At 39.0% G+C, this 22,877-nt stretch overlaps 2 protein-coding genes and 4 non-coding genes across 6 annotated transcripts in view; 5 read left to right on the forward strand and 1 right to left on the reverse strand.

The window, feature by feature from the left end:
- The window catches only part of PBRM1 (polybromo 1), a 148,966-nt gene extending 136,361 nt beyond the window's left edge, over nt 1–12,605 (reverse strand). Inside the window, exons 1-3 of the mRNA XM_007952061.1 lie at nt 12,468–12,605; nt 11,396–11,493; nt 3,366–3,513 (exon numbers count right to left, since the gene is read on the reverse strand). Of these exons, the coding sequence (XP_007950252.1) occupies nt 3,366–3,513; nt 11,396–11,493; nt 12,468–12,605 (384 nt within the window). The remainder of the gene's footprint in view (nt 1–3,365; nt 3,514–11,395; nt 11,494–12,467) is intronic.
- A 6,401-nt stretch (nt 12,606–19,006) lies between these two features.
- GNL3 (G protein nucleolar 3) overlaps nt 19,007–22,877 on the forward strand; it is a 7,989-nt gene continuing 4,118 nt past the window's right edge. Inside the window, exons 1-7 of the mRNA XM_007952090.2 lie at nt 19,007–19,072; nt 19,683–19,820; nt 20,146–20,259; nt 20,466–20,549; nt 21,353–21,485; nt 22,235–22,347; nt 22,581–22,698. Coding sequence (XP_007950281.2) covers nt 19,037–19,072; nt 19,683–19,820; nt 20,146–20,259; nt 20,466–20,549; nt 21,353–21,485; nt 22,235–22,347; nt 22,581–22,698 — 736 coding nt within the window. The 5' untranslated portion in view covers nt 19,007–19,036. The remainder of the gene's footprint in view (nt 19,073–19,682; nt 19,821–20,145; nt 20,260–20,465; nt 20,550–21,352; nt 21,486–22,234; nt 22,348–22,580; nt 22,699–22,877) is intronic.
- On the forward strand, nt 19,921–19,997 carry LOC122151177. Its single transcript, XR_006164023.1, has one exon. It is a non-coding gene; the product is annotated as a small nucleolar RNA SNORD19 (small nucleolar RNA).
- Nucleotides 21,191–21,265, forward strand: LOC122151178. Its single transcript, XR_006164024.1, has one exon. It is a non-coding gene; the product is annotated as a small nucleolar RNA SNORD19 (small nucleolar RNA).
- Nucleotides 21,527–21,603, forward strand: LOC122151176. Its single transcript, XR_006164022.1, has one exon. It is a non-coding gene; the product is annotated as a small nucleolar RNA SNORD19 (small nucleolar RNA).
- On the forward strand, nt 22,394–22,477 carry LOC122151174. Its single transcript, XR_006164020.1, has one exon. It is a non-coding gene; the product is annotated as a small nucleolar RNA SNORD19B (small nucleolar RNA).

The following is a 22,877-nucleotide window of genomic DNA, read 5'->3' on the forward strand; positions in this document are numbered from 1 at the left end:
AAAAACAATTTAAAAATTAGAAATCTAAACGACAGACACTGATGCTGATTCTGATATTATTTCTATTTTTTAACTATTTAATACCTATGTGAAAACTTCTTTTCCTAAAATATACTGGGCGTGAACTATGACTGAACTTTTCTATTAAAAACAATGTTAATGCAATGTTAAAACAAAACAAAACAAAACAAAAGTTTAAAATGTATCCACAGGCTGCCAATAAGGAGAAAGGAATGTTCATAAAGCAAAAGTATAGAGTAAAAGTAGAAATCCAGAAGAGTAAACAAAACCCTGAAGCAACGTTCACCTTCAGGGCCATTCTAAGACAAGCTAAACTTATGCTTCACTTCCAAGGCCCCTTGAGGCTGCAATTGTTAGGAAATCCAATAATTCTCAAATTATACAAATAAAAAGATATCCATATTTAGATATATCACAGTAAAACTGTAAATACAAAAGACAAAAAGAAGGTAATAAGGTAGCCAAAAAGAAAAGGCAGATGACCTTCAAAGGAGCTACAAAAAGACTCTAACAGATGACTTATTAACAGCAATGAACAAATGAAGAAAAAGTAGTACATTTGTGAGCAAACTTAAATATCAATTTGCTAATAGTACTGTTGCAGGGAATTAAAAAATTGCCCCAATAGAACTAAAATACGTAACACACCAGGAAGGTAACAAAAGAAAAGGTAATCAAACTGGAATTATTCTAAGGACTTTGCATGGTTTGGAAGGAGTGTTAAGGAGCTGATTAACTTTTAACTTTGATAAGTTACTATGTATATTAAAACTTCCTAGTTAAGAACTAAAATATTATCAATAAATCTTACAACTTCCAAATGAGTAGAGAGAGTAAGAGGGATAAAAAAATAACCACAAAAGAAGGCAAAGAGAAAAACAAAATAACAACATAAAAAAGTGAGACCGACAGAAAGCAAAAATTCAGATGGCAGGAATATATCCTAATATAATGGTAATTACTAAAATAGTAAAGAAATGATACGCTCTTGTTAAAAGGTAAAAATCACCAGATTAATAGAAACTGATGTTGTTTAGAAGAGATCTATTTACATTAAAAGCATATGAAAAGATGGAAAGTATAAGAAAAAAAGAAGCTAGGTAAACACCAGAATAAAGCTGGTATGGCTATGTTACTATCAGACCAACAGATTTTAAAAGAGAGGACTTTACCAGTGTCGAAGAGGGTGACTACATACTGCTAAAACAGTTCAATTTACTAGGACAATAAAATAATTTCTAATGTGTATGCTCCTATTTGCATAGTCTTAAAATTCGTAGAGCAAAATTCAACAGATTTATAAAGAGAAGTGACACTCAGCAGAGTGAGATTTTTTTTAAAGTACCTCGCATACAGTAAGTGATAGTTCACGCAGATAAATCAGTAAGGATATAAAGATATTAAATCAACTTCAATTGAGTTGATTCTGACTCACTGTGACCCTACAGGACAGAGTGGAACTGCCCCACAGGGTTTCCAAGGCTGTAATCTTTATGGAAGAAGTAGACTGTCTATCAACTGGTGAATAGATAAACAAAATGTAGTATATCTATAAAATGGAATATTATTCAGCCATAAAAAGAAATGAAATACTGATACATGCCAACAATGAATAAACCTTGAAAATATTATGGTGCGTGAGAGGCCAGATCCAAAACAACACATATTAAATGTTTTCATTTATATAAAATGTCCAAAACAGATAAATTCATAGACAGAAAGTAGACTATGGTTGCCAGAGGCAGGGAAAAGGGGTAACAAAGAGTACCTGATAATGGGTATGGGGTTTCTTTTTGGGGTGATAAAAATATCCTGTAATTAGTGGTGATGGTTGTACAACTTTTTGAATATACTTAAAAAAAAACCACACCATGTTATACACTTTTGAAGAGTATATGAATTACATACACACACACAGTATTAACAGTAGATGTAAGAACATATTTACAGAATCTTTATGAAAAACCATTTAAAGCATTACTAAAATACATTAGAGAATACATAAATAAATGAAGACATGCCAAATTCATAGATCAGAAGTCAATACCTTAATTACATCACTTCTCCTCAGTATGATCTACAAAGTAATACCAAATACTTTTACTGTGCTTGTTGAACTTAAAATACTACTAATTCTAAAATGTGTAAGGGAAAGCAAAGGGCCAAGAATACTCAAGATGCTTTGCTTACCAGATAAAAAATGATAAAGCCACAGTGATTAAGATAGAAATATAATGGCCCAGTAATAAACTAGCCAGTGGCCCAGAAACAGACCCATGAACACCTGGAAACAGTAACAACTCTGATACTGTGACAGATGGGGAAAGGATGGCCATGTCAGGGTACTGATTACATTACTGGGGGTGGGTGTATCTAGAACCCTACCTCACAAAAGACAAAAACCAATTTCAGCTGCTTAAAGACTTATATGTGAAACATGAAATTATAAAACTTTCAGAAGAAAATTAAAAATATTTTTATAAACCTTAAGCAAGAGGATTTTCTGAAGCAACCTACCAAAAAGGATAATCCACAAAGTAAAAGACTGGTCAATTTAATTATTGAAATAAAATAAAAGTCTGTTCATTAAAACAAAACAAAACAAAAGTTTAAAATGCATCCACAGGCTGCCAATAAGGAGGAAGGAATGCTCATAAAGCAAAAATAGAGAGTAAACACAGAAACCCAGAATAGTAAATAAAACCCTGAAGCGATGTTCACCTTCAGGGCCATTCTAAGACAAACTAAACTTAAGCTTCAGTTCCAAGGCCACTGCCATCAAGTTAATTCTGATTCATAGCAATCCTATAGAACAGAGTAGAACTGTCTTACAGGGTTTCCAAGGCTGTAATCTTTATGGAAGCAGACTGCCTCATCTTTCTCCTATGGAGAGGCTAGTGGATTTGAACTGCCAACCTTCTGGTCAATAGCCAAATACCTTAACCACTACACCACCAGAGCTCCTTATTCATCAACACACACACACTCATTCTCTCTCTCTCTCTCAAAGGTGTTAAGACAACCACACAAGAAGATATTTGCAACATAATCAAAAAAGGGTGTCAAGAATATATAAAAATTTCTATAAATAAATAAAATTTCTATAAATAAAATGACAAACCCAAGAGGAAAAATAGGCAAAATATGTGAGCAGATATCTCACAGAAGGAATAAACAAGAATGGCTCATAATCACATGAATGTTCAGCTTTTACTAACAAAAGAAAAGCAAACTCAAACCGTAGCAAGATACCACTACTCACCCACCAGATAAACATTTGAGAGCTAGACAATATCAAATTTTGGTGAAGGTGTGGAGACCTTCCAAATTTTATATTCTCTTACCTTATAATAGGCCTTTGCATTATTAAAAAGCAGCTGGAAGTCAGCAGTCAGCAGATTAACATCATCATACTCTTCCATTTTTAGTTTCTGTTGGATCTTCATCAAGTCAATAGGCTGAGAAACAACTTCATAATAGTCCGGTTGATTTCTGTTACAATTTAAATGTATTTTTAGATGATATTAATCTAAAGCCTGTAAAATGTTGTATTTCAAAACTATCTGGGGTAATCGCCCACATTCCAAGTGACTTGAGCATATGAGAATTTATCGCCAGACTCATGCTCATTACAAGTTAAAGAGAATATCAAAAGCAAATGCATCTGTTTCCTTTCCAAAGTAAGTAACAATGGTATAAACACCTAAATTAATGTCTGTGATGGTCTTTTATATATCAGATATTTAAGGTTTAGGGTACCATCTCTAAATCCATGCCACTGATATCATGCAAATGAAGATGGTATTTAATAGTGGCTGAAAACAGATTCATGTTTCAAAAGCTCTTTACAAATTTACAAAATGGATTGTTAGAGACCGCAGAACCTTTTTCTGTAAAGTACTTTCAAGTGCCTATTATATATTGTTGTCATGTTGGTTCAGACTCACAGTGACCCATGTACAACAGAACAAAATACTGCCTAGTCCTTTGCCATCCTTACAATTGTTGTCATGTCTAAGCCCACTGTTATAGCCACTGGGTCAATCCATCTTACTGAGAGTCTTCCTCTTTTTTGCTGACCCTCTACTTTATTAAGCATAAAGTCCTTCTCCAGGAACTGGTCCCTCTGATAACATGCCCAAAATACCTGAGACAAAGTCTCATCATCCTCACTTCTAACGAACCTCTTGCCTGGCCTATTATATACAACCATACCTTAGAGATATTGTGGGTTTGTTTTCAGACTACTGAAGTAAAGCAAATATCACAATAAAGCAAGTCACATGAATTTTTTGGTTTCCCAGTGCATTTAAAAGTTTTGTTTACACTATATTGTAGTCTGTAAGTGAGCAACATCATTATGAAAAAGTCTGAAATACTGAGAGAATTACCAAAATGACACAAAGAGAGCACATGCCAGAGGGAAAATGGCACCAACAGACTTGCTTGATGCAGGGTTGTCACAAACCTTCAATTTGTAAGAAACGCAATATTTGCAAAGTACAATAAAGTGAGGTATGTTTGTATATAGTTTTAATACCTATTTCTAAAGCTGAAAAGAGAAAGATGAGGTTCCTGGCTTCAAGGAGCTTACCAAAGACAAAAAGACACTTCACATTCAAACTTGACCAAACTATTAAACCAACTACAAAAGTCCAGATAATGGTTTACGTCTTAGAAGGGAGGGAAAGACTGAATGAGGGACACAAAGGAAACTTCAAAAGTAGTTATAAGTTTACAGAGCAAATTCACTTTCCATAAAGCAGCTCACATATACTTTGTCTCAGGACATTGACTGCAATTTCCCACAATGCAACAGCTCCCTTCCCACTTCCTCCCTATAGTCACCTCTCCCCTGTGTCCTTCCCTCCCATGAATAATTTCTTCCATTGGGTTCATGGATATTTATTTTTATTCCTTTCAGCTTTTTTGAATTGGGCTTCCACAGGAGAAGTAAACCTCTCAAAAATTACCTGTTTTCTTAATTCTATCACAGGGGTTGGTAGTTAGCTCTATTACAGATGCATAAGAGACAAGTATCACATACAAAGAATATCTTGCTCAGTAAGGCTTTATTATTTCCTGGAACCTTAGTTGAGAAAGGCTACAACACACATGTTGTTTCTTTTGATATATATATTTAGTATTTTTTCACTTTTTATTCTGCTGTAAAAGTTTCAAGAATATTACAAAGAACTTTTTTCTGAATGATGTGAAATAAGCTGCTGTCACAATGTCCCATCATCCTTGAAAAATTTAATGTATAGTTCCTATAAACAAGGACATTCCCCTTCATAAACACAACTCAACCATAAAAATCAGGAAATTAACTGTGATATAGTACCCACATCTAATCCTCAGACACCATTCATGTTTTACCAACACTCCCCAAAATGCTCTTTATATCAAAAGAATCAAAGTCCAGAATCACATGTTGCCCTTAGTTATGTCTCTTTAGTCTCCTTCAATCCGTTAATAATTCCTTAGTCCTTCAGTTTTCATGATTTTGACACTTTTGAAGATTGCAGGCCAGTTATTTTGTGGAAGGTCCTTCAATTTACATTTGTATGCTTTCCTCATGAATTAATTCAGGTGAGGTTTCTCTGGCAGGGTTCTCACAGCAATGATGCTACAGTTATCACTGTATCCTATCAAGTGGTATATGATTTAGACTTGGCCCACTACTTACATGTTTACTTTGATTATTTTACTATGGTGGTAGCTGCCAGGTTTCCCCACTGACCAAGTTCTCTTTTTCTCTTAGTACTTTATGGGTAACTATCTTTAGATCGTGTATAAGCCCATTCTTCATCAAACTTGCAACTTAATTTTTAATTTTCATCAGTATGGAATAATGGATTACTATCTTTTTTAATGGAGTTAAAAATATTTATTACAATGATTTTGATGTTCAAAATGCTCCAGATTTGGCCAGTAGTAGCCCCTTCAAACTGGCTTCTATGTTCTTTTGAGGTATTCCCATTACACTTTGAGCTCTTGCTATTTTCTGGCATGATGTTAAAGGCTCATTTTGTACTTTGTGTGACCCAGCCCTTGAAATAAGCTATTTCCCAAGGTACTCTGGTTCATTTTAGTGGTGAATGGTATTCAAAAATAAGATCTAGGTGTCAGATGTACTCATTTCTACTTAAGTGTTGCTGCCCCCAGGCTGTTTCAGTGGATGGCCCTAGAAAATACACATTTTACATCTACATTTATTTCTATTTATCTACACATACTGGAAACCATGAATTCACACACAGTCAAACAGGAAAGTACACACACCAAATATCTCCAACTCCAATCTAACCACCACAGCACTCATTCTACTTTCCTCCCTTTCTGTATTTGAATCTTTCTTCTCAAACAGTGGGTCTCACGGTAGTGCAAATGGCTAATGTGCCCGGCTGCTAACCGAAATGTTGGATGTTCAAGTGAGCCTTGAGGCATCTTAGAAGAAAGGCCTGGTTATCCACTTCCAAACAATCAGCCACAGAAAATCCTATAAAGCAAAGTTCTACTCTGACACGCATGGGGTCACCATGAGCTGGAATCAAATTTGATGGCAATTGGTTTGGCGTTCCTAGGTGGTGCAAATGATTAACACATTTGGCTGCTAACCAAAAGGTTAAAGGTTCAAATCTACCCAGAAGCACCTCAGAAGAAAGGCCTGGTGATCTACTTCCAAGAAAACCAGCCACTGAAAATTCTATGGAGCACAGTTCTACTGACATGGGGTTGCCACAAGTCAGAATCAACTCGATGGCAAGGCCCCCTCCACCCGCCCTACCAAATATTTTATAGAAGCCTGGCTCTCATTATCCACTGAAGCTCTCCTCCATCCTGTACAGACACCCTTGTCACCAGGCTCTGCCCTTGCATGCTAGGCCATCCCATGTGATGCCTCCCTTACTCCAATCAAGTTCTGACATCCCATGATAGGCCACTGGCAGCCACCATCTTGCCCTGCATGGATGTACTCCTTCCAACATTTAGGTTCCAACCCTCTGTGCCAAGAAATCCTCCTACATGAATGCCCTTCTTTTTAAGAATTTTCACTTGATTTATTTATTTTGAACATTTTCTTGTGCTTTAGGTGAAAGTTTACACAGAAATTAGTTTTCCCTTCAATAGTTTATATACAAATTGTTCTGTAATGTTGGTTGTGATCCCTGCAATGTGTCAGCCTCTATTTCCACCCTAGGTTCCCTGTTTCCATTTGTTCAGTTCCCCTGCCCCTCTCTACTTTATCTTTACTTTTGGGCAGATGTTGTTTTTTTGGTCTTTTACAGTTGATTGTTCTAAGGAGCACATTCCTCCTGGAGGTTGCTGTTCATTTTACGGGCCAGTCTATTATTTGGCTAAAAGGTGGTCTCTGGGACCAATACCCTCTTTGCCCTGCTTAGGCTCTGGCATCATTTACCTGACAATGCTGTTGTCTTCAGGAAAGGAAAAGGAAAAATAAATCTAATTTTTTTAAAAACCCGTACTTCATGACTTTAATAACTATAAAAGTAAATATGAGGAAAAATCATAAGAACATAAAAAGCCTCAGTGGAGAACAATAAGGACCATCCAGGCTTAATATTGATGTCTGCTGGTAGCACCAAGGGACTTTCTCAGAGTGAGCATTAAATGGACTTTGCTAACTTGATATGCAAGATGGGCCTCTTCACGAGGCCTGCTAGGCCACAGTCCACAGTTCCTTGCTGAGGATGGACTTTAACAGCCTCTCGGGTTTGGAAGAGAATCTGTAGACAACTGAGATCCAGTGAGGATGTTTGCCTAGAGAGGATGCTAGAGGGCTCCCACAAACATTTCCAGATTAACACACAGATTGAAGGAAGAATAGGGCCCAACATTCCATGCTGAACAGCAAAACCCAACAGGGTCATCCCACTTTCAAGATGAGATAGCTCTACTGATATTTTCCTACTGAAGTCAAACAGGAAAGTACGCGCACCAAAAATAGTAAAATTATCCCTATCACCCAGATTTAATAGCACTATTAGTATTTTTATACATATTCTTTTAGGCTTCTCTCCATGAACACAAGCACACACACACATAAAAATTTAACATATACAGGACTGTGCAAACACATCTTTCATGAGTACTTTTCTCTTTGAATGATAGGGAAAGAGTCCCCTGCCATGAAAATGGTTGCAAAATAGCCAAAGCACAACTAAAAGTCTTAACCAGAAAAGTTTAGGATGAGAGAACACCAGGTCTCCTGTGTAGAGGCTGCTGGCTGCTCTCAAATCCACTCTCCTTTCTTCCCAGGCCTATGGCATTCTCAGCTGCTGTATGGCTAATAAAGACTGTAACCTCTCCAATCTTGCTGCAGTTAGGTACAGCCAACATAAGAGGTGAAGTGTACCATGTCCAAGTCACATCCTGAAGCATGTCTTCTTTTGTCTACTGGATGGAAGGTGGTATGCCATCTCAGACCATGCAGACAAGGGTGATAACCCAAGGGTAGTGGAATAAAGAAACACAGTACCTCTTCACAAAACAGGCCTTTTACATGAAAGAGATTTTTCTCGTTTCAGCCATTGTTCACACAGGTATCTTTGTATAAGCAGACTAATATACTAACCAAAACAAAATCTCAAAAAAGATTCAAAACCGTGTAGCTCAAGCAACACTATTTCCTACAAACACTTGAGAGAACAATGTATTCCACTGAGAAAGGGCAGAGGTGCCCTCAGGATCCTGGAGAAGGTAGCGCATCTTCATGCTTGGAAGACAACAGTGCTCCAGTAACCAAGGCCTGTCCTCAATGCCCCTCAGCACCAGCCTGCTTGTGGAAAGGAGGCATCAGGGGGTCAGTGCTCCTGATGATGGTACAGCAGGAACAGTTCCAGGATGCTGCTTCTCCTTTATACAGCATATTAAGGAAGAAAACTGGCTTTGGTGTTGGAAAGACCAGAGTCTGAATTCTGATTATCTTTTACCAATTCTGAGAACCTATCCAAGTCCTGATCCATAAACCATGAAAATACTACTTCATGGAGTTAAACAAGATATGTCTGAAAAGTGTTCGGCACATTGTCTAGCATGTGATAAAGAATAAATATAGACTTTTATTATTACATGCTAATTAAATAAAATTTCTTTTAGAAGTCTGCTATTAATAAGTCAACTCAAATCTAGAGAGAGCTATATCTCATTTGAAAAGGATCTCTTATTACCGTAAAATGATACAACCACTGTGGAAAGCACTATGGCGATTCCTTAAAAAGCTGGAATTAGAAATACCATTTGACCCAGCAATCCCAATACTAGGTATATATCCTAAAGAAGTGATAGCCAGGAGAAGAATAGATATATGCACACCCATATTCATCGCAGTATATTTACAATAGCAAAAAGATGGAAACAACATAGGTGCCCATCAACAGAAGAATGGATAACTAAACTATGGTACATACACACAATGGAATACTTAAAGAATAATGCAGAATCTGCAAAACATCACATAATATGGATAACTTGGAGGATATTATGCTGAGTGAAATAAGTCAACCACAGAAAGACAAATATTGTACTAGTTCATTATTGTAAAAGTCAAGGAAAGATTTATATACAGAAGGAAACTTTCTTGGTTATCAGGGATGGAAGGGGAAGGGAGGGAACATTGGGGAAGAAAAAGAATACTGTAGAATCTACAACATGGATGGACTTGGAGGAAGTTACGCTGAGTGAAATAAGTCAACCACAGAAAGACAAATATTATATTATGTCATTGTAAAAAGTCAAGGAAAGGTTATATATGGAAGGAAACTTTCTTTATTGGTTACCAGGGGTGGGAGGGAACCGGAGGGAACACTGCAAAAAAAAAAAAAAACAAAAGAAAGACCCCTTCTTTTTTGGTCATGACTGATTTGCAGAGTGCTCCTAATTAAGGATGGTGACATCACATTTCTGGTGGCTATGCTCTTTGAGGTGAGATGTTTGTGTTCAGTTCAACCTGGAGCTTATTAGCTTGCCCACTGTGGTATCAGTAATCATAAAGGGATCTAAATCTTACACTCATTGTGTTAGTTTCCCACTGCTGCTGTGACAAATTACTACAAACTCAGTAATAGCTTAAAACAACACAAACTATCTTATGGTCCTGAAGGTCAGAAGTCTGAAATGGGTCTCACAGCACTAAAATCAAGGTGTTGGCAGGACTGCATTCCTTCCCAATGTTCTAAGTTTCCTTCCCAATGTTCTAAGGGAGAATCCATATCCTTGCCTTTTCCAGCTTCCTTGTATTCCTTGGGTTAGCCCATCTTCAAAGCAAGCCACATAGCACCTTCAAATCTGACTCTTTTGCCTTCCTTTTCCCCATTTAAGGACCCTTGTGATTACACTGGGATCTCCTGGATCACCTCCAGCTGCAGGTATTCTGATTAGCAAACTTAACTGCCCTTTGACAAGCAATCTAACATATTCACAAGTTCTATGGAACAGAGAAAGGCACTCTGAAGGCATAGTGCCTAAGGCATCTGACTGCTAACCAGAAGGTTAGTGGTTCAAAACCAACAGCCCCTCCACAGAAGGAAAATCAGGCAATCTACTTCCATAAAGGTTAACAGCCTTGGAAACCCAAAGGGAGCCGCTATGAGTTGGAATCAACTTGACAGCAGCGAGTTTGCTTTGTTTTTGATATGGAGCAGAGAACAGAGATATATTTGGAGGACCATTCTCCTGCCTGCCACACCCATATATGTTTTCAGAACACATGACACAATTGCCAGGGTTTTCAAGGGAACAGTGATACTAACAGTGAGAAAGGAAAGATGCTCTCAACAGGAACATAGCCTCCATAAGGAAGTGTGTATGAAGTGCATACGGGGGTCAGCAATTTGCTTGGTTGGTTGGAACACAGAAGCAAAGCCCAAAAGAGGGAGGGAAAAAGAGTTAGAAAGCAAGGTGAAAATAAATCACTGTGGCAGAGTTTTGAAAAACTTCCCTTTTAACAATGACCGCTACAACTTTAAGGAGCTCTGGTGGCATAGTGCCTAAGGTACGTGACTTCTAACCAGAAGGCTGGCGAGTCAAATCCACTAGCCACTCTGCAGAAGGAAGACTGGGCAATCTACTTCTGTAAAGATTTCCCCTCGGAAACCCAATGGAAGTTGCTTTGAGTTGGAATCAACTCAATGGCAGTGGGTTTGTTTTTTTGGCTACAACTTTATTGCTATCTTAAAGGCCATAAACAATTTTTAAAAATACGCTTCTCTCCATCTTGACAATGAAGGCTAACATCTGGACCCCAGAATCATTTAAGCCACTCCTTCCAAAGAAAAACTGAATTGCCAAGCACTTTAAACATGGACCTTGGATCAAATCCCTCCATGTCGCTGATGTGCTTCCAACTCACCTTCGCTTTGGCGCCCTAATGAAGAGCTCACAGAGGAGCCGGCCTTGCTCATCTTTATAGTCTCGGATGGTATTGTAGAGTTCATGGCACACAGCAATCTACACACAGGATATGAGGAAAAAAACACCGAAAAAGTGAACAGAAAGCCAGTACAGGTGTAAGAATTACTAACTAGTCTTCAATAAACACATAGTCATAAAAAGCAAGCAGAGAAGAAAAAGGACAAATTAAAAAAAAAAAAAAAAAACTACAATACACAGGAACCTGAGTCTGAAATATGCTGACAGCATCTCTTATTTAAAATAATCTAATTGATTACATTTTTTGGTACCTTTTATCAAATTCATGTGATCAGTGACTTTTTTTTTCTTTTAAGCTAATCAGTTCACATCACTTTCTTGCTTAAAATCATCTTAAAGAAGGATTACATGGATAACAAAATCAAAACTCCTGTCAATGCTTATAAAGGCCCTACGTGCTCTGGCAGTAGACCTTTCCAGTCTTCTCCTCTTCCTGTAATCATGACACACCAAACCTGGTCTTCACATACACCCTGTGCCTGGAACTCTTCTCTAGGACTCTGCAGGGTTGGTGCCTATTGCTGTTCATTCAAAGAAGCCTTTCCTGAAGACACTAACTAAAACAGCCCCCAATTACCCAAACTTATCTTCTTAGCACTTATCACTAACTGAAAATACTTTTATTAATTTGTTCACTTGTTTATATTCTGATTCCTCCACACTAAAACCTAAGGTCATGTGAGAAAAAAACTAGTCTTATACATGGCTACAGTCTAACCACTAGAACAGTACTTAGCACATGACAAGCATGCAATTATTTCATGAATGAATATATGATAAGACATGCTCATATTCTTCTTTACTTCATAATACTGAATTACATTATTACTGTAGTTTTGGTTGAATGTGTACTTTTCATAAAAGAACAGTTAAGAAAATCAAGCAAAGGGAAAAGGAAGTAGAAAGGTCTTGCATTTTAACCACTAGCATTAAAAGAAGAACAAGGAATCATGGGAAAAGCTGGCAGAAACTGTGTGATCCAAGTTACTCACAGGATCTACAGTTGGAAGACTGGAAAGCCTCCTCCTTTTCCTGCTTGGGCCTGGTGTGGACACAGAATGGTGCCCGTCATCAAAGTCTCCGCTGACACTGCTGGAAGGGGAGGTAGCTCTTCTTCTCTTGGAACCCATGGAATCCAATTTCTTCTATAAGAGATAAATAGCTATGTTCTTATATTTAAATTCGGACTCTGCCACCAAACTCTCAGCTGACCACCTACCACCAAGCTTCTGGTTCACTAAGAATATTTTTAACTGTTGCAAAGAACTTTACCTAGCTGTAAGTTTTTCTGATGGAAGCCCTGGCCCTCACTGCTTTCTTTACTTTTGACAGGACAAGTGCAGCGAAAAGTGTACTCATTTGTATATTACCAATTTTGAATGATTCAACCACTTCTGGCCCTAAATTTACCCTTGACTATAGTTTCCCAATGGAACTGATCTTTCCATTCCTGAGACAGCCAGAGAAGCTTGGGGGACAGAGACCCCATGCCTGTCACCTATGGAGTTGGTAGCCTCCCCTTCCTTCCCCAGTGTGCCTTACAGTTATGATCATTTTCCAGATGAGCCTTGATGTAGAAAAGGGTAGGAAGCAAAGTCTGGGACATATGAGTAAAAACTATAAAAAGGTAAGGGGACAGAGGACATTTAACCTTCTAGCATTTTAGATGCACTTAAAATTAATATAATGAAAATTATTTTTTTCTATTCATTAAAGATCCATAAGACACATCCATGAAAATCACTTAATGTGACTTGCCTTATGCCATATACAGAAGCAGTAAAACTGCTTTGAAATTCTTCAGTTAGAAGACTGACCTCTTTCTCAGTAATGCTGAGTTACTCTATCCCCACAGATGTTGAAATCAGCTTTACGTCCTGTAGGTGACCTGGACGCACACCCCAAAAGCTAGCTTTCAGGTCCTGCTTGCCCTTCCAGAAACACTTAAATATTTGTGCACTGTGTTCTTCCTAACTGTCCTCTTCCAAATTCCAAAAATAGCTTCAGGAAAAGTGTGTGAAAAAGTGCCAACCACAATTCTGGTATCTGTAATGTGCACCTGAGATTCTAAAGCAAAAAAGGCACTTCAGGAACTTAAGAATATATTATCATAACTACCCTGGCTTGGTTGCTAAAAATAAAATGTATGAGTCTAACACATACAAGGCAGTTTAGCTTTAAAACTATCAGTCTTCTATATATGACTTAAAAAAAAGCCACTAACTTACTATTAAAATAATACATCTTAATTTTATGTGAATTTTACCTAAACCCACCAAATTATAAAGCCAAAATTAATAGAATGAATACTGTTTATTAACGACCCCTATCAATAGCAATACTCAATATCAGAAACTTAACTTATACAAGCAAAATAAATTTATGAGAGATTATTTGTATCAAGTGGGGCAGAATAAGACAAATGGGGCATGTACCGTCTATATTCCATGCTTGGGACTTGGGGTTGAACTTTTCTGTAGCTAAAGTAATGACTATTACAACAAATGCACTGATTACTTACACACATAACTCACTAAGTTATTATAATTATGGGTCCCTTTTCATTTTTATTACAATTTCTCTGTGCTCTCAGCTTGGGGCTGACTGCTGAGTAACTAGTCTTAATGCAACTTTACAAATATATGTATTTGGCTGTAACACAAGAAATGCAACCAAAATTGAAATGATCTACTACAGAGAGAGGGGAAAGAAAGCCCCACAACATTTATACAATTTAGCAATAGATCAGAGAGTACACTGTGATTTCAAGAGGCTTTTTCTGAAGCTAAAGAAAAAAAAACCTCTCATTCTATTTTCATTCACTGACATTCAACTTCTCTTAGACACCAGCAGCTACAAAGAGTGGTTAACAGTAGAGCACTGGTTGTCAGCAGTACAGAGAGAAGTGAGGTCTAACTTTGACGTGGGGATCTCCTGGGAGCAGAAAGCAGGAACAAAACAAACAAAAAATCCTGGTACCGAAACAAAAAACCAAGAAGTGTCTGCTATCTCTTCCTCAGCACTAAAGTCCACATAGTGTTTAAAAACAACCTACCCTGATGCTGCTGTGCTCTAGGCTTAAGCCAGTATGGTATAGTAGTTTGCATGCGGTTGGCTAAAATCTTCAAAGGTCTTAGGTCAAGGACAGACGAGTTTTACTGATCTGTGTTTGTTTTACAGAGGCTGACAAAATGGCTTCAATCCATGAAGACAAACTATGAAGCAACCCTTTGTAAACAAGGACACAGGTGGAATGGGATGAACATGAGGAGGGAATCTTTACTGAAAGGATAACAAAAATTTAAGAAAGGTGGAAGGGAAAAGGCAAGGAAGGACAGAAAAGGGAGAGAGTGTAGATGATCAGTAATTTACCAGCTTTACCAGAGCACAACCAGCGCCTCGAAAAGCCAGTCTCCTCATTATGTCTGAAGGCCAAGTGAAGCCAGTGGGAGAAGGCAGGGCTTTAGAAGTGCTGATTCAGAGTTAGTATATTCAAAACTGAAAGAGAAGAACAAGGCAGAGAAAGGGCAAATAGAAAGGAAGGATCAGAAGGAGTAAAAATGAGTACGAATAGATAGAAAACATTCGAGTAGAACTGCTAAAGAAAGATAACAGAGCTGGGGAAAACAGGCATAGCAGTTCTCCCGTACCTATAAAACTGCTGCAAAAGCTCAGACTAACAAACAGTACCTGACATTTCTTCCACTTTAAATTAAATGCTTTTCATATGCTAAAGGTGCCTTACTGAGAAGGTGCTCACATACCCCTTTGCTCACATCAAACAACTGTCAATTGCAGGAATGAAGCGTGCCTTCCCAATTGCCCCCTAGTCAGTAAGATCAGAGTTCAATCACAAAGCTGCAACGGAGAGTGAACACATGAGCAACTCATGAGAGACTCACATGTGACACAGAGTTTTGGCAAACTGGAACAAAGCGAGAATGGTTCATGTGAGCAAAGAGTCTGGAAAATTCTTCCCCTTCCTCCCCCCCAAAAATTCAAAGAAAGGCGACATTTCTTTCTACAAGTCCTATTAGCACTGGAAAGACACCACCTACCATTTTACCAAGGTTAGAAACAAAAAAAAAGCCTTCAACTATTTTGGTAGGAGTTCAAGATGACTTCTACAAAGGCTAGTGAAAATCAAATTAAAAGAATGTAAATTAGTGGTATGAATATAACAAAAACACAATAACCAAAAATCCTTGAATCATCAAATTACTTTGATAATACAAGAAAAAGGTACAATTTAAGAATAATTTCCAAATATTTTCTTATCTAAAGGATATACTTTAAAATGTATTTTGGAAGTGTGCCAAGAAAGGCGGTGGGGTAAGTTGGAGAAGCAACAGCAGCTGCGTTCAGAAGACTAGAAATGGAGTTGAAGGTCTTCCCCTCAATATTTGATACTGTCTGGTAACAACTTTCCAGACCTTTGAGGATCACCTCCAAAATGACAACAGTAAAGCACACTTATCCTCCTTGGATTACTGTGACAGTGAAATGAAGACTATATACTTTAAATCATCTTGAAACTTCAAGATGAAACAAAAATGCTTAGCTCTAATGCTAAGACTGTATATTTCCTGGACAGGAACTGTATTATATTTATTTTGGCCCCAGACTATCGAATAGTATCTGGTATAGACTGGGTACTCAATTTATCTTTTTTATTACAAATGTAGTTAAGTGGGACCTTAAAAAAAAAAAGTTTATTGATATAGTTTAAAAAGTCTGTGAGCATCCCATTACCAACTCTTTTTCCATGAAGAAATAGATTTTAGAGCTCAATTCCAGTTTTTTAAATGGCTTTAATTATACTCACAAGTCCAAAACCTTGACAACCAATGATTAATTTACAGTGAACAATAAAGAACAACTTTATAATGTGCAGTCTGGGAGGTTATTTACTCAGTGTAGCCAAACAGTGTATTTTGAGAGTCTATAAACTATTCAGCACTCTCCCATATTTTTAGTGATACTTATATTATTGATGCATACTTAAAAAAATCTTAGAGAAACAGAAGGTGCAAAGGAAACAAAAAATCACCCATAATCCTACTTTCAGAGTAAACCATCCTTAATATCAGTGTTCACAGCTTTTGGTATTTATTCTATGCCTTTGTTGTCCCTGAAGGAGTTCTGGTGGTATTAAAGCATTCGGCTGCTAAGTAAAGGTCAGTAGTTCAAACCTACCAGGCGCTGGGCAGGGAGAAACATACATCAGTAATGATTTACAGCCTTGGAAACCCTATGGGGCAGTTCTGGCCTGTTCTATAGGGTTATTATGAGTCAGAATTGACTCAATGACAGTGGGTTTAGCTTTTGCTTTTATTATCTATTACTATTACTATTTTTTTAAAACAAAAGTAATAAACTGTACATTTGTTTCGCAGCATGTGTTTTAACTTAGAGAAAATTCTCCCAAGTCAACATTCTTCCACCTGATGCTTGACAGTTTGACAATAGCTTATCAAATAGATATACTAGTTTATCAATCTTGAGGATTTTGCTAAATTATTAATATTTGAAATATTTTCTAACTCCCAAAGCCAAAGAAAGTGCCCAAGGCCCTTCCATCCATACAAAACACACATTTGTTGCAGTTTTAATCTGAAATACCTCTTCAAAAAGATTTTTCCAATCGTCTGTTTTGGATTTTAAAATACATAATAAAGCAAACACTACACTACTATTTTATATTGAGCCCAGTTTGCTTCCAAATTGTATTTGGGGAAAAGTGCACCACTAAATGGGGCAGGGGAACCCTAAAAATAATTTCTGAGGAGCCCTAGTTTGTTGGATAATAAGTTAAAGTGTTCCAATCCAACATGTTTCCATAACTATAGTAAGAATTTCCAAATCCAATTCTGTGTATGTGTCATCTGCATTTCAGGATTCCTTCTACATTGCTGCCACCTTTTCTTTCCTTTTAAATCACAATGCACTTCATATAATAACCAAAATTATGCTTCTCTTTCAGTTGGATATTTTAAGAAATAATAAAATATTTTAATAATAAAAAACGTATATGGTTCTAAAAATACGATTCTTAGTGATTTTGTAGATTAGATACCGAAATAACACGGATTCTACTATAAATACAAGTCCCATTGACAAAAACGGTCTGAATGGTCATGTGGAGAGCATAAGAAAAAATTTCACTCAGCGTCCGAGCCGGCGGAAAAAAAAAAAAAAAAAAAAGCGGGCCTGACCATCGGAGGAAATGAGGACTTTTCCGACCTGTCACTGACATGCGGGACTAAGAAAACGTTGACAGCTTTTAAGCTGTCCCGCTGCGAGCGCTCGGCCAGCTGCCGGGGGCGGGAAAGAGGGGCCCGGGAGTACCCGGACCGTGGCGCGCCTTTGTCCGGGCCGGCAGGTGCGGCAAAGCTGCGAGGCCGGTCCCGATGCCCCGCGCCCCGCCCCGCGTGCCCGGCCCGACCGGCGCGTCCCCACGGCCGGGGCGGGGCCTCCGCCACTGCTCCCGCCCGCTAGGGCCGACACAAAGGCCCACAGCCGGCCGAGAAGCGGCCCCGCCCGACCCGAGCCCGGTCTTACCCCGCCGCTCCGCCGTCTGCAGCCCCGGCCGCCGACCGCCGCGCCCCGCCCCGTGGCCGCCACGGCTGCTGCTATTGCTCCTCCGGCCGCGGCCGCTGCCGTCGCTACAGCACCCGCCGCCCTCGCCGCCCTCACCCCTCCCGGTGCCGCCGCAAAGCCAGCCCCGCGACCGCCAAGCGATCCCGGTTCCTCGCGACAGTGCATGCGCGCGCACGCGGGTGGTGGCGGAAGCGGCGTGCTTTACGGCAGCAACGTGAATGCTTGATGCTTGGCCTTGGGCTCAGTTCGCACGTGGTGTTGGCGGAGGGAGGTTGTCGTTGCTGCTGCTGTTATCATCCGGGCCGTCAGTATGAAGCGGCCAAGTGAGTGGAGGTGGAGGGCGGGCAGGTGTGGGGTAACCCTTGTATCTGAAGGTCCCCGAATCCCCTAGGACGCGCTTCATCTGCATGGTCTGCGGTGAGGTGCGGGGCAGGCCATCCCCAGTCTTGCATAGAATCGAGGTTTGGAAGGTCTTAGGTCGATATTGGCGATCGGTGGGCTCATTATACGAAAGGAAGCCTGGAGCCCGGGAGTGGAGAAGAACAGGCCAAAGTCTCATGAAAAAACAGTGTCTGAGCCAAATTCAAGCCCAGTCTTATTTCCTTCTGCAGCTATTTGCAAACCCGCTCGTGGGAGAGCTGAGAGCAGCCTCCCAAGCCTAGTCTTGACGGTCTTGCTTTGTGATTGGTGGTGGTTGGTATGAAATGGCTATTTTGAGTCTTAAGTGCTCCCATCTGTGATCCCACTCTTAAGTTGGGAAAGAGTAGCAGGGAACTTGGGCCACGTTCCGTATCTATTGTATCCAATAATCTGGGATTTGAGAGAATGATACATGTATTTTTTAAGTATCCTACATGGTTCTTACAGAGACCACAGTTAAATTATCAAAAAATTAAGCACGCAGATCGTTGGTGTCTAATCCGTTTGTTTCTTCACAGAGTTAAAGAAAGCAAGTAAACGCATGACATGCCATAAGCGGTATAAAATCCAAAAAAAGGTGGGTGTTGGGTTTGGACAAGTTATACCAAATATATTGCTAAACTGGTATCATCTACCCGACCTCCACAGGAAGTCTGGATTAATATGATTGAGCCCTAGGAAGCGGGAGTTGGAGAAACATAAGATCTTAGGCATCAGGAGTACAGTATGGAAAAATGCAGTTTGGTAACAGGTCTATAAACTTTAATTTACATGTTTAATAATCTCTGTAAAGAGAGGTGGAGAAATAGAGCTTGGTGTGGTGATTTTTTGTCTGTCCACCCCCCCCTTAATACATAAGCATGTATGTTCTAAGGATCTCTAGTGGTACAGTGGTTAAGTGCTTGAAAGGTCTGTAGTTCAAATCCACCAGCTGCTCCCAGCAGAAAGATGTGCCAGTTTGCTTTTGTAAACATCCTTAGAAACCATATGGGACAGTTAGACTCTCCTATACGGTCACTATGAGTAGTCATCAAGTCTATGACATTGGCTTTGGTTTCGGGTTTATGTGTGATTGCAATTAAAGCTCTGTTTCTCGAGGTTATGCTACAGATGTGACTAAATTGTAGCTAGAATTGTGTTTTGAGTAAGAAGGTATTTTTGTAAACTCAGGTAATTTTCTAAAATAGGTACGGGAGCATCATCGAAAACTGAGAAAGGAAGCCAAAAAACGGGGTCACAAGAAGCCTAGGAAAGACCCAGGAGTTCCAAACAGTGCTCCCTTTAAGGAGGCTCTTCTTCGGGAAGCTGAGCTAAGAAAACAGCAGGTAAGATGTTACTGAAGTTTTTAATAAATGGAATATGGTGCTTGTGTTAAATAAATCAGGTGAGCAAAAGGGATGCCTTTTGCCTTGCATGTGCACTGGTGAGGTATGAGGAAGACATCTGAACAGTCTGATAGTCAGTGAAGACTGGTAAGATCCAACTCTGACCTTAGCCAGTGCTGGGCAGTGGGAAAGAGGTGTTTACTACAAGGGATTTGACTGGTTTATACTATTCGTTTGATTCAGTACTTAACCACCACTTTTTCAAAGTAAGGTAACAACACCAAGTCACTTTGGCTTACCCATTTTTCTTATGGATTGAACACAGCTTGAAGAACTAAAACGGCAGCAGAAACTTGACAGACAGAAGGAACAGGAAAAGAAAAGAAAACTTGAAACTAAACATGGTGTTGAGCCATTTAATGGGGAACCTGTGAAGGAGGTATGAGTGGGTCTCCTTATGAATGAGAGGTAGAATTCTGATGCAGAAGTTAAAGCATGTACCCATATATTGCTGTACCTCGTAGTGGGTGGAAAGACTGATTCAGACTCTGGCTTAACCTAGTAACACCCATGGAAGATGCAAAAACATGTTGCAATTGCTGTACTTCTAATTTTACATCCTTTCTTTTTGTCTTTGTCATCTAGGAATTTGGGCAAGGCAAAGCAAAGAACAAAGCCAAGTCCAGTAAACAGAATACAAAGAAGTTATATTGTCAAGAACTTAAAAAGGTATATTAGTCTAGGTCAGTGTCTAAAACTGATGAGTTTTAAAAGAGTAGTATTCTTCTTTCCTGACTCTGGCATTAGCCTCATAAAAGGTAGAATTCACTTAAGATGGACGAATCCTTCAGTTTGGCTTATCCCATTTAGGGCCTTTCCTGTTATGTTTAGCTAAAGGGAATATTTTTTATTTATTATTATTTTTTAAATATTTTTTATTTATTATTTTTTTTTAATTTTTACATACATGCATGTGGGGCATTTGTTAACTATAAATGGCACTTTGTGTTAATGTGTTGACACAGTCGTTTTTAGGATTGAAGTACACAAGAGAAAGTAGTATGGAAATAAAGATCTTTAGAATGCTTTGTTGAAACCTAAGTGAAGGAAGTTATGAAGGCAAAAGTGTTTTTGTTCCCTAGTGTAGTTGTTCCCTAGTACTCCTCTTCCTGGCCACCATTCCCTGCCCTCCTTTGTGGGTACATAGACCCTGGCTATGTTTCTTCCGCACCTCTAGGGTCCATCAAACTACATAATACAGTGTGGGAAGATTGTTCTCATATTTCCCAGAAATGTTTCCACTTTTGAAATCCACTTCATGGAGAGACTGGAGGATCCTGAGCAAGCCTGTATGTTTTATTTTCTTGTGTGAGAAATGATGACATATAAACATTCTTCATATCAAAGTGAAGACAATGAGATCCAACTCTGAGCTCACCATGTTGCAAAGTAGATAATGTCAACACATTTCTGTTGAGGGTGTTCCTGGAGCAAAGGATATGATGTTGTTCTGATTGTTTCTGCTTTAACAGGTGATTGAGGCCTCAGATGTTGTGCTAGAAGTATTGGATGCCAGAGATCCTCTTGGTTGCAGGTGTCCCCAGGTAGAGGAGGCCGTTATCCAGAGTGGACAGAAAAAACTGGTACTTGTGTTAAATAAATCAGGTAAGCAAAAGGGATGCCCTTTGCCTTGCATGTGCACTGGTGAGGTATGAGGAAAACATCTGAACAGTCTGATTATCAGTGAAGACTGATAAGATCCAACTCTGACCTCAAAGCTAGTGCTGGGCAGTGGGAAGGGTGAGTTTACTACAAGGGATTCGGCTGGTTTATACTGTTCTTTTGTGATTCAGTACTTACCACCTTGTCTTTTTTAAGATTGTAAGCAGTTTTTCCCAGCTTACTGTGTAATGTATTTCAGAGAAAGCAATGACTGTGCCAAATTCCTGATATCTATACAATATCACACTTTAGTCCCGGAGTTGGATAAATTAGCACCTTTATGACAAAGTATTTAGGTGAAAATGCATATTTTTATATATGGGGTTGAGTGGCAGGACAAGGAAAACCCAGAACAAATGCCTGTGAAGCAGAAAGTAGGAATGGGATCTAGAAATACTGTGGTCAGGAAACAAGATGGCTGCTAGCTGAGGGTGAATTCTAGAAGTATTAGCCATAAGGTTAGTAGGGCTAGAATCTAGGCTTCACCCTGAGAGGATGTGAGCAGTGGCAATTGAGGAAATACAGAAATGTTGATATTGGCCTGTGGTAAGATAAAGGGTAGTGATGGTAGGGAGCTGACCCTACCCTCATCTTCCAATTGAATCCTTAAATAGGAAAGGGCAAACTAGAGCAAATTCATCTCAACAAAATGTTCAAGTTTGGAAATGTGTCTTTTTCCTAATTCCTATCAGATCTGGTGCCAAAGGAGAATTTGGAGAGCTGGCTAAATTATTTGCAGAAAGAATTGCCAGCAGTGGTGTTCAGAGCCTCAACAAACTTGAAGAACAAAGGAAAGCTAATCAAGGTACTCCCTACTGTTAGTGGGGGGAAGTGTGGTTCTTTCAGATTTTTGGACGTTGAAATACGAGTGAACAAAATTTTGAGTTTAAAAAAAAATGAGAAATTACAAGATCCAGCTCAGGTTTCATCTAGAGATAACTGAAAAGCAAGAGAGCATGGTGATTCAGAGCCAGATTGCTTGACTTTATTTGATGAGTTGTCAGTAGTAAACTAATAATTTGGAATCTGGACACAAAGGTAAAGAAGAAAGCTGCTCCATTCAAAAGTGAAGTCTCCTTTGGGAAAGAAGGCCTTATGAAGCTTCTTAGAGGATTTCAGGAGACTTGTGGCAAAGCCATTTGTGTTGGAGTAATTGGTGAGTTTATTTCAGTTCACATTTTATGTAAGTTCTAAGATACTTAGCTAAGAATTTTTCCACATTAAGAATGTAGGATCTTGGACCATAGTCGCAGGGGACATCAAGCTCAATTGGCATAACATACTATACAAAACATTGTTCCACCTACTACTTTGGCGAGTAGCGACTGGGACCTT

Source organism: Orycteropus afer, unplaced genomic scaffold (genome assembly GCF_000298275.1).
Source record: "Orycteropus afer afer isolate SDZICR_OR568_19922 unplaced genomic scaffold, OryAfe1.0 scaffold00323, whole genome shotgun sequence".
NCBI classification, from domain to species: domain Eukaryota; kingdom Metazoa; phylum Chordata; class Mammalia; order Tubulidentata; family Orycteropodidae; genus Orycteropus; species Orycteropus afer.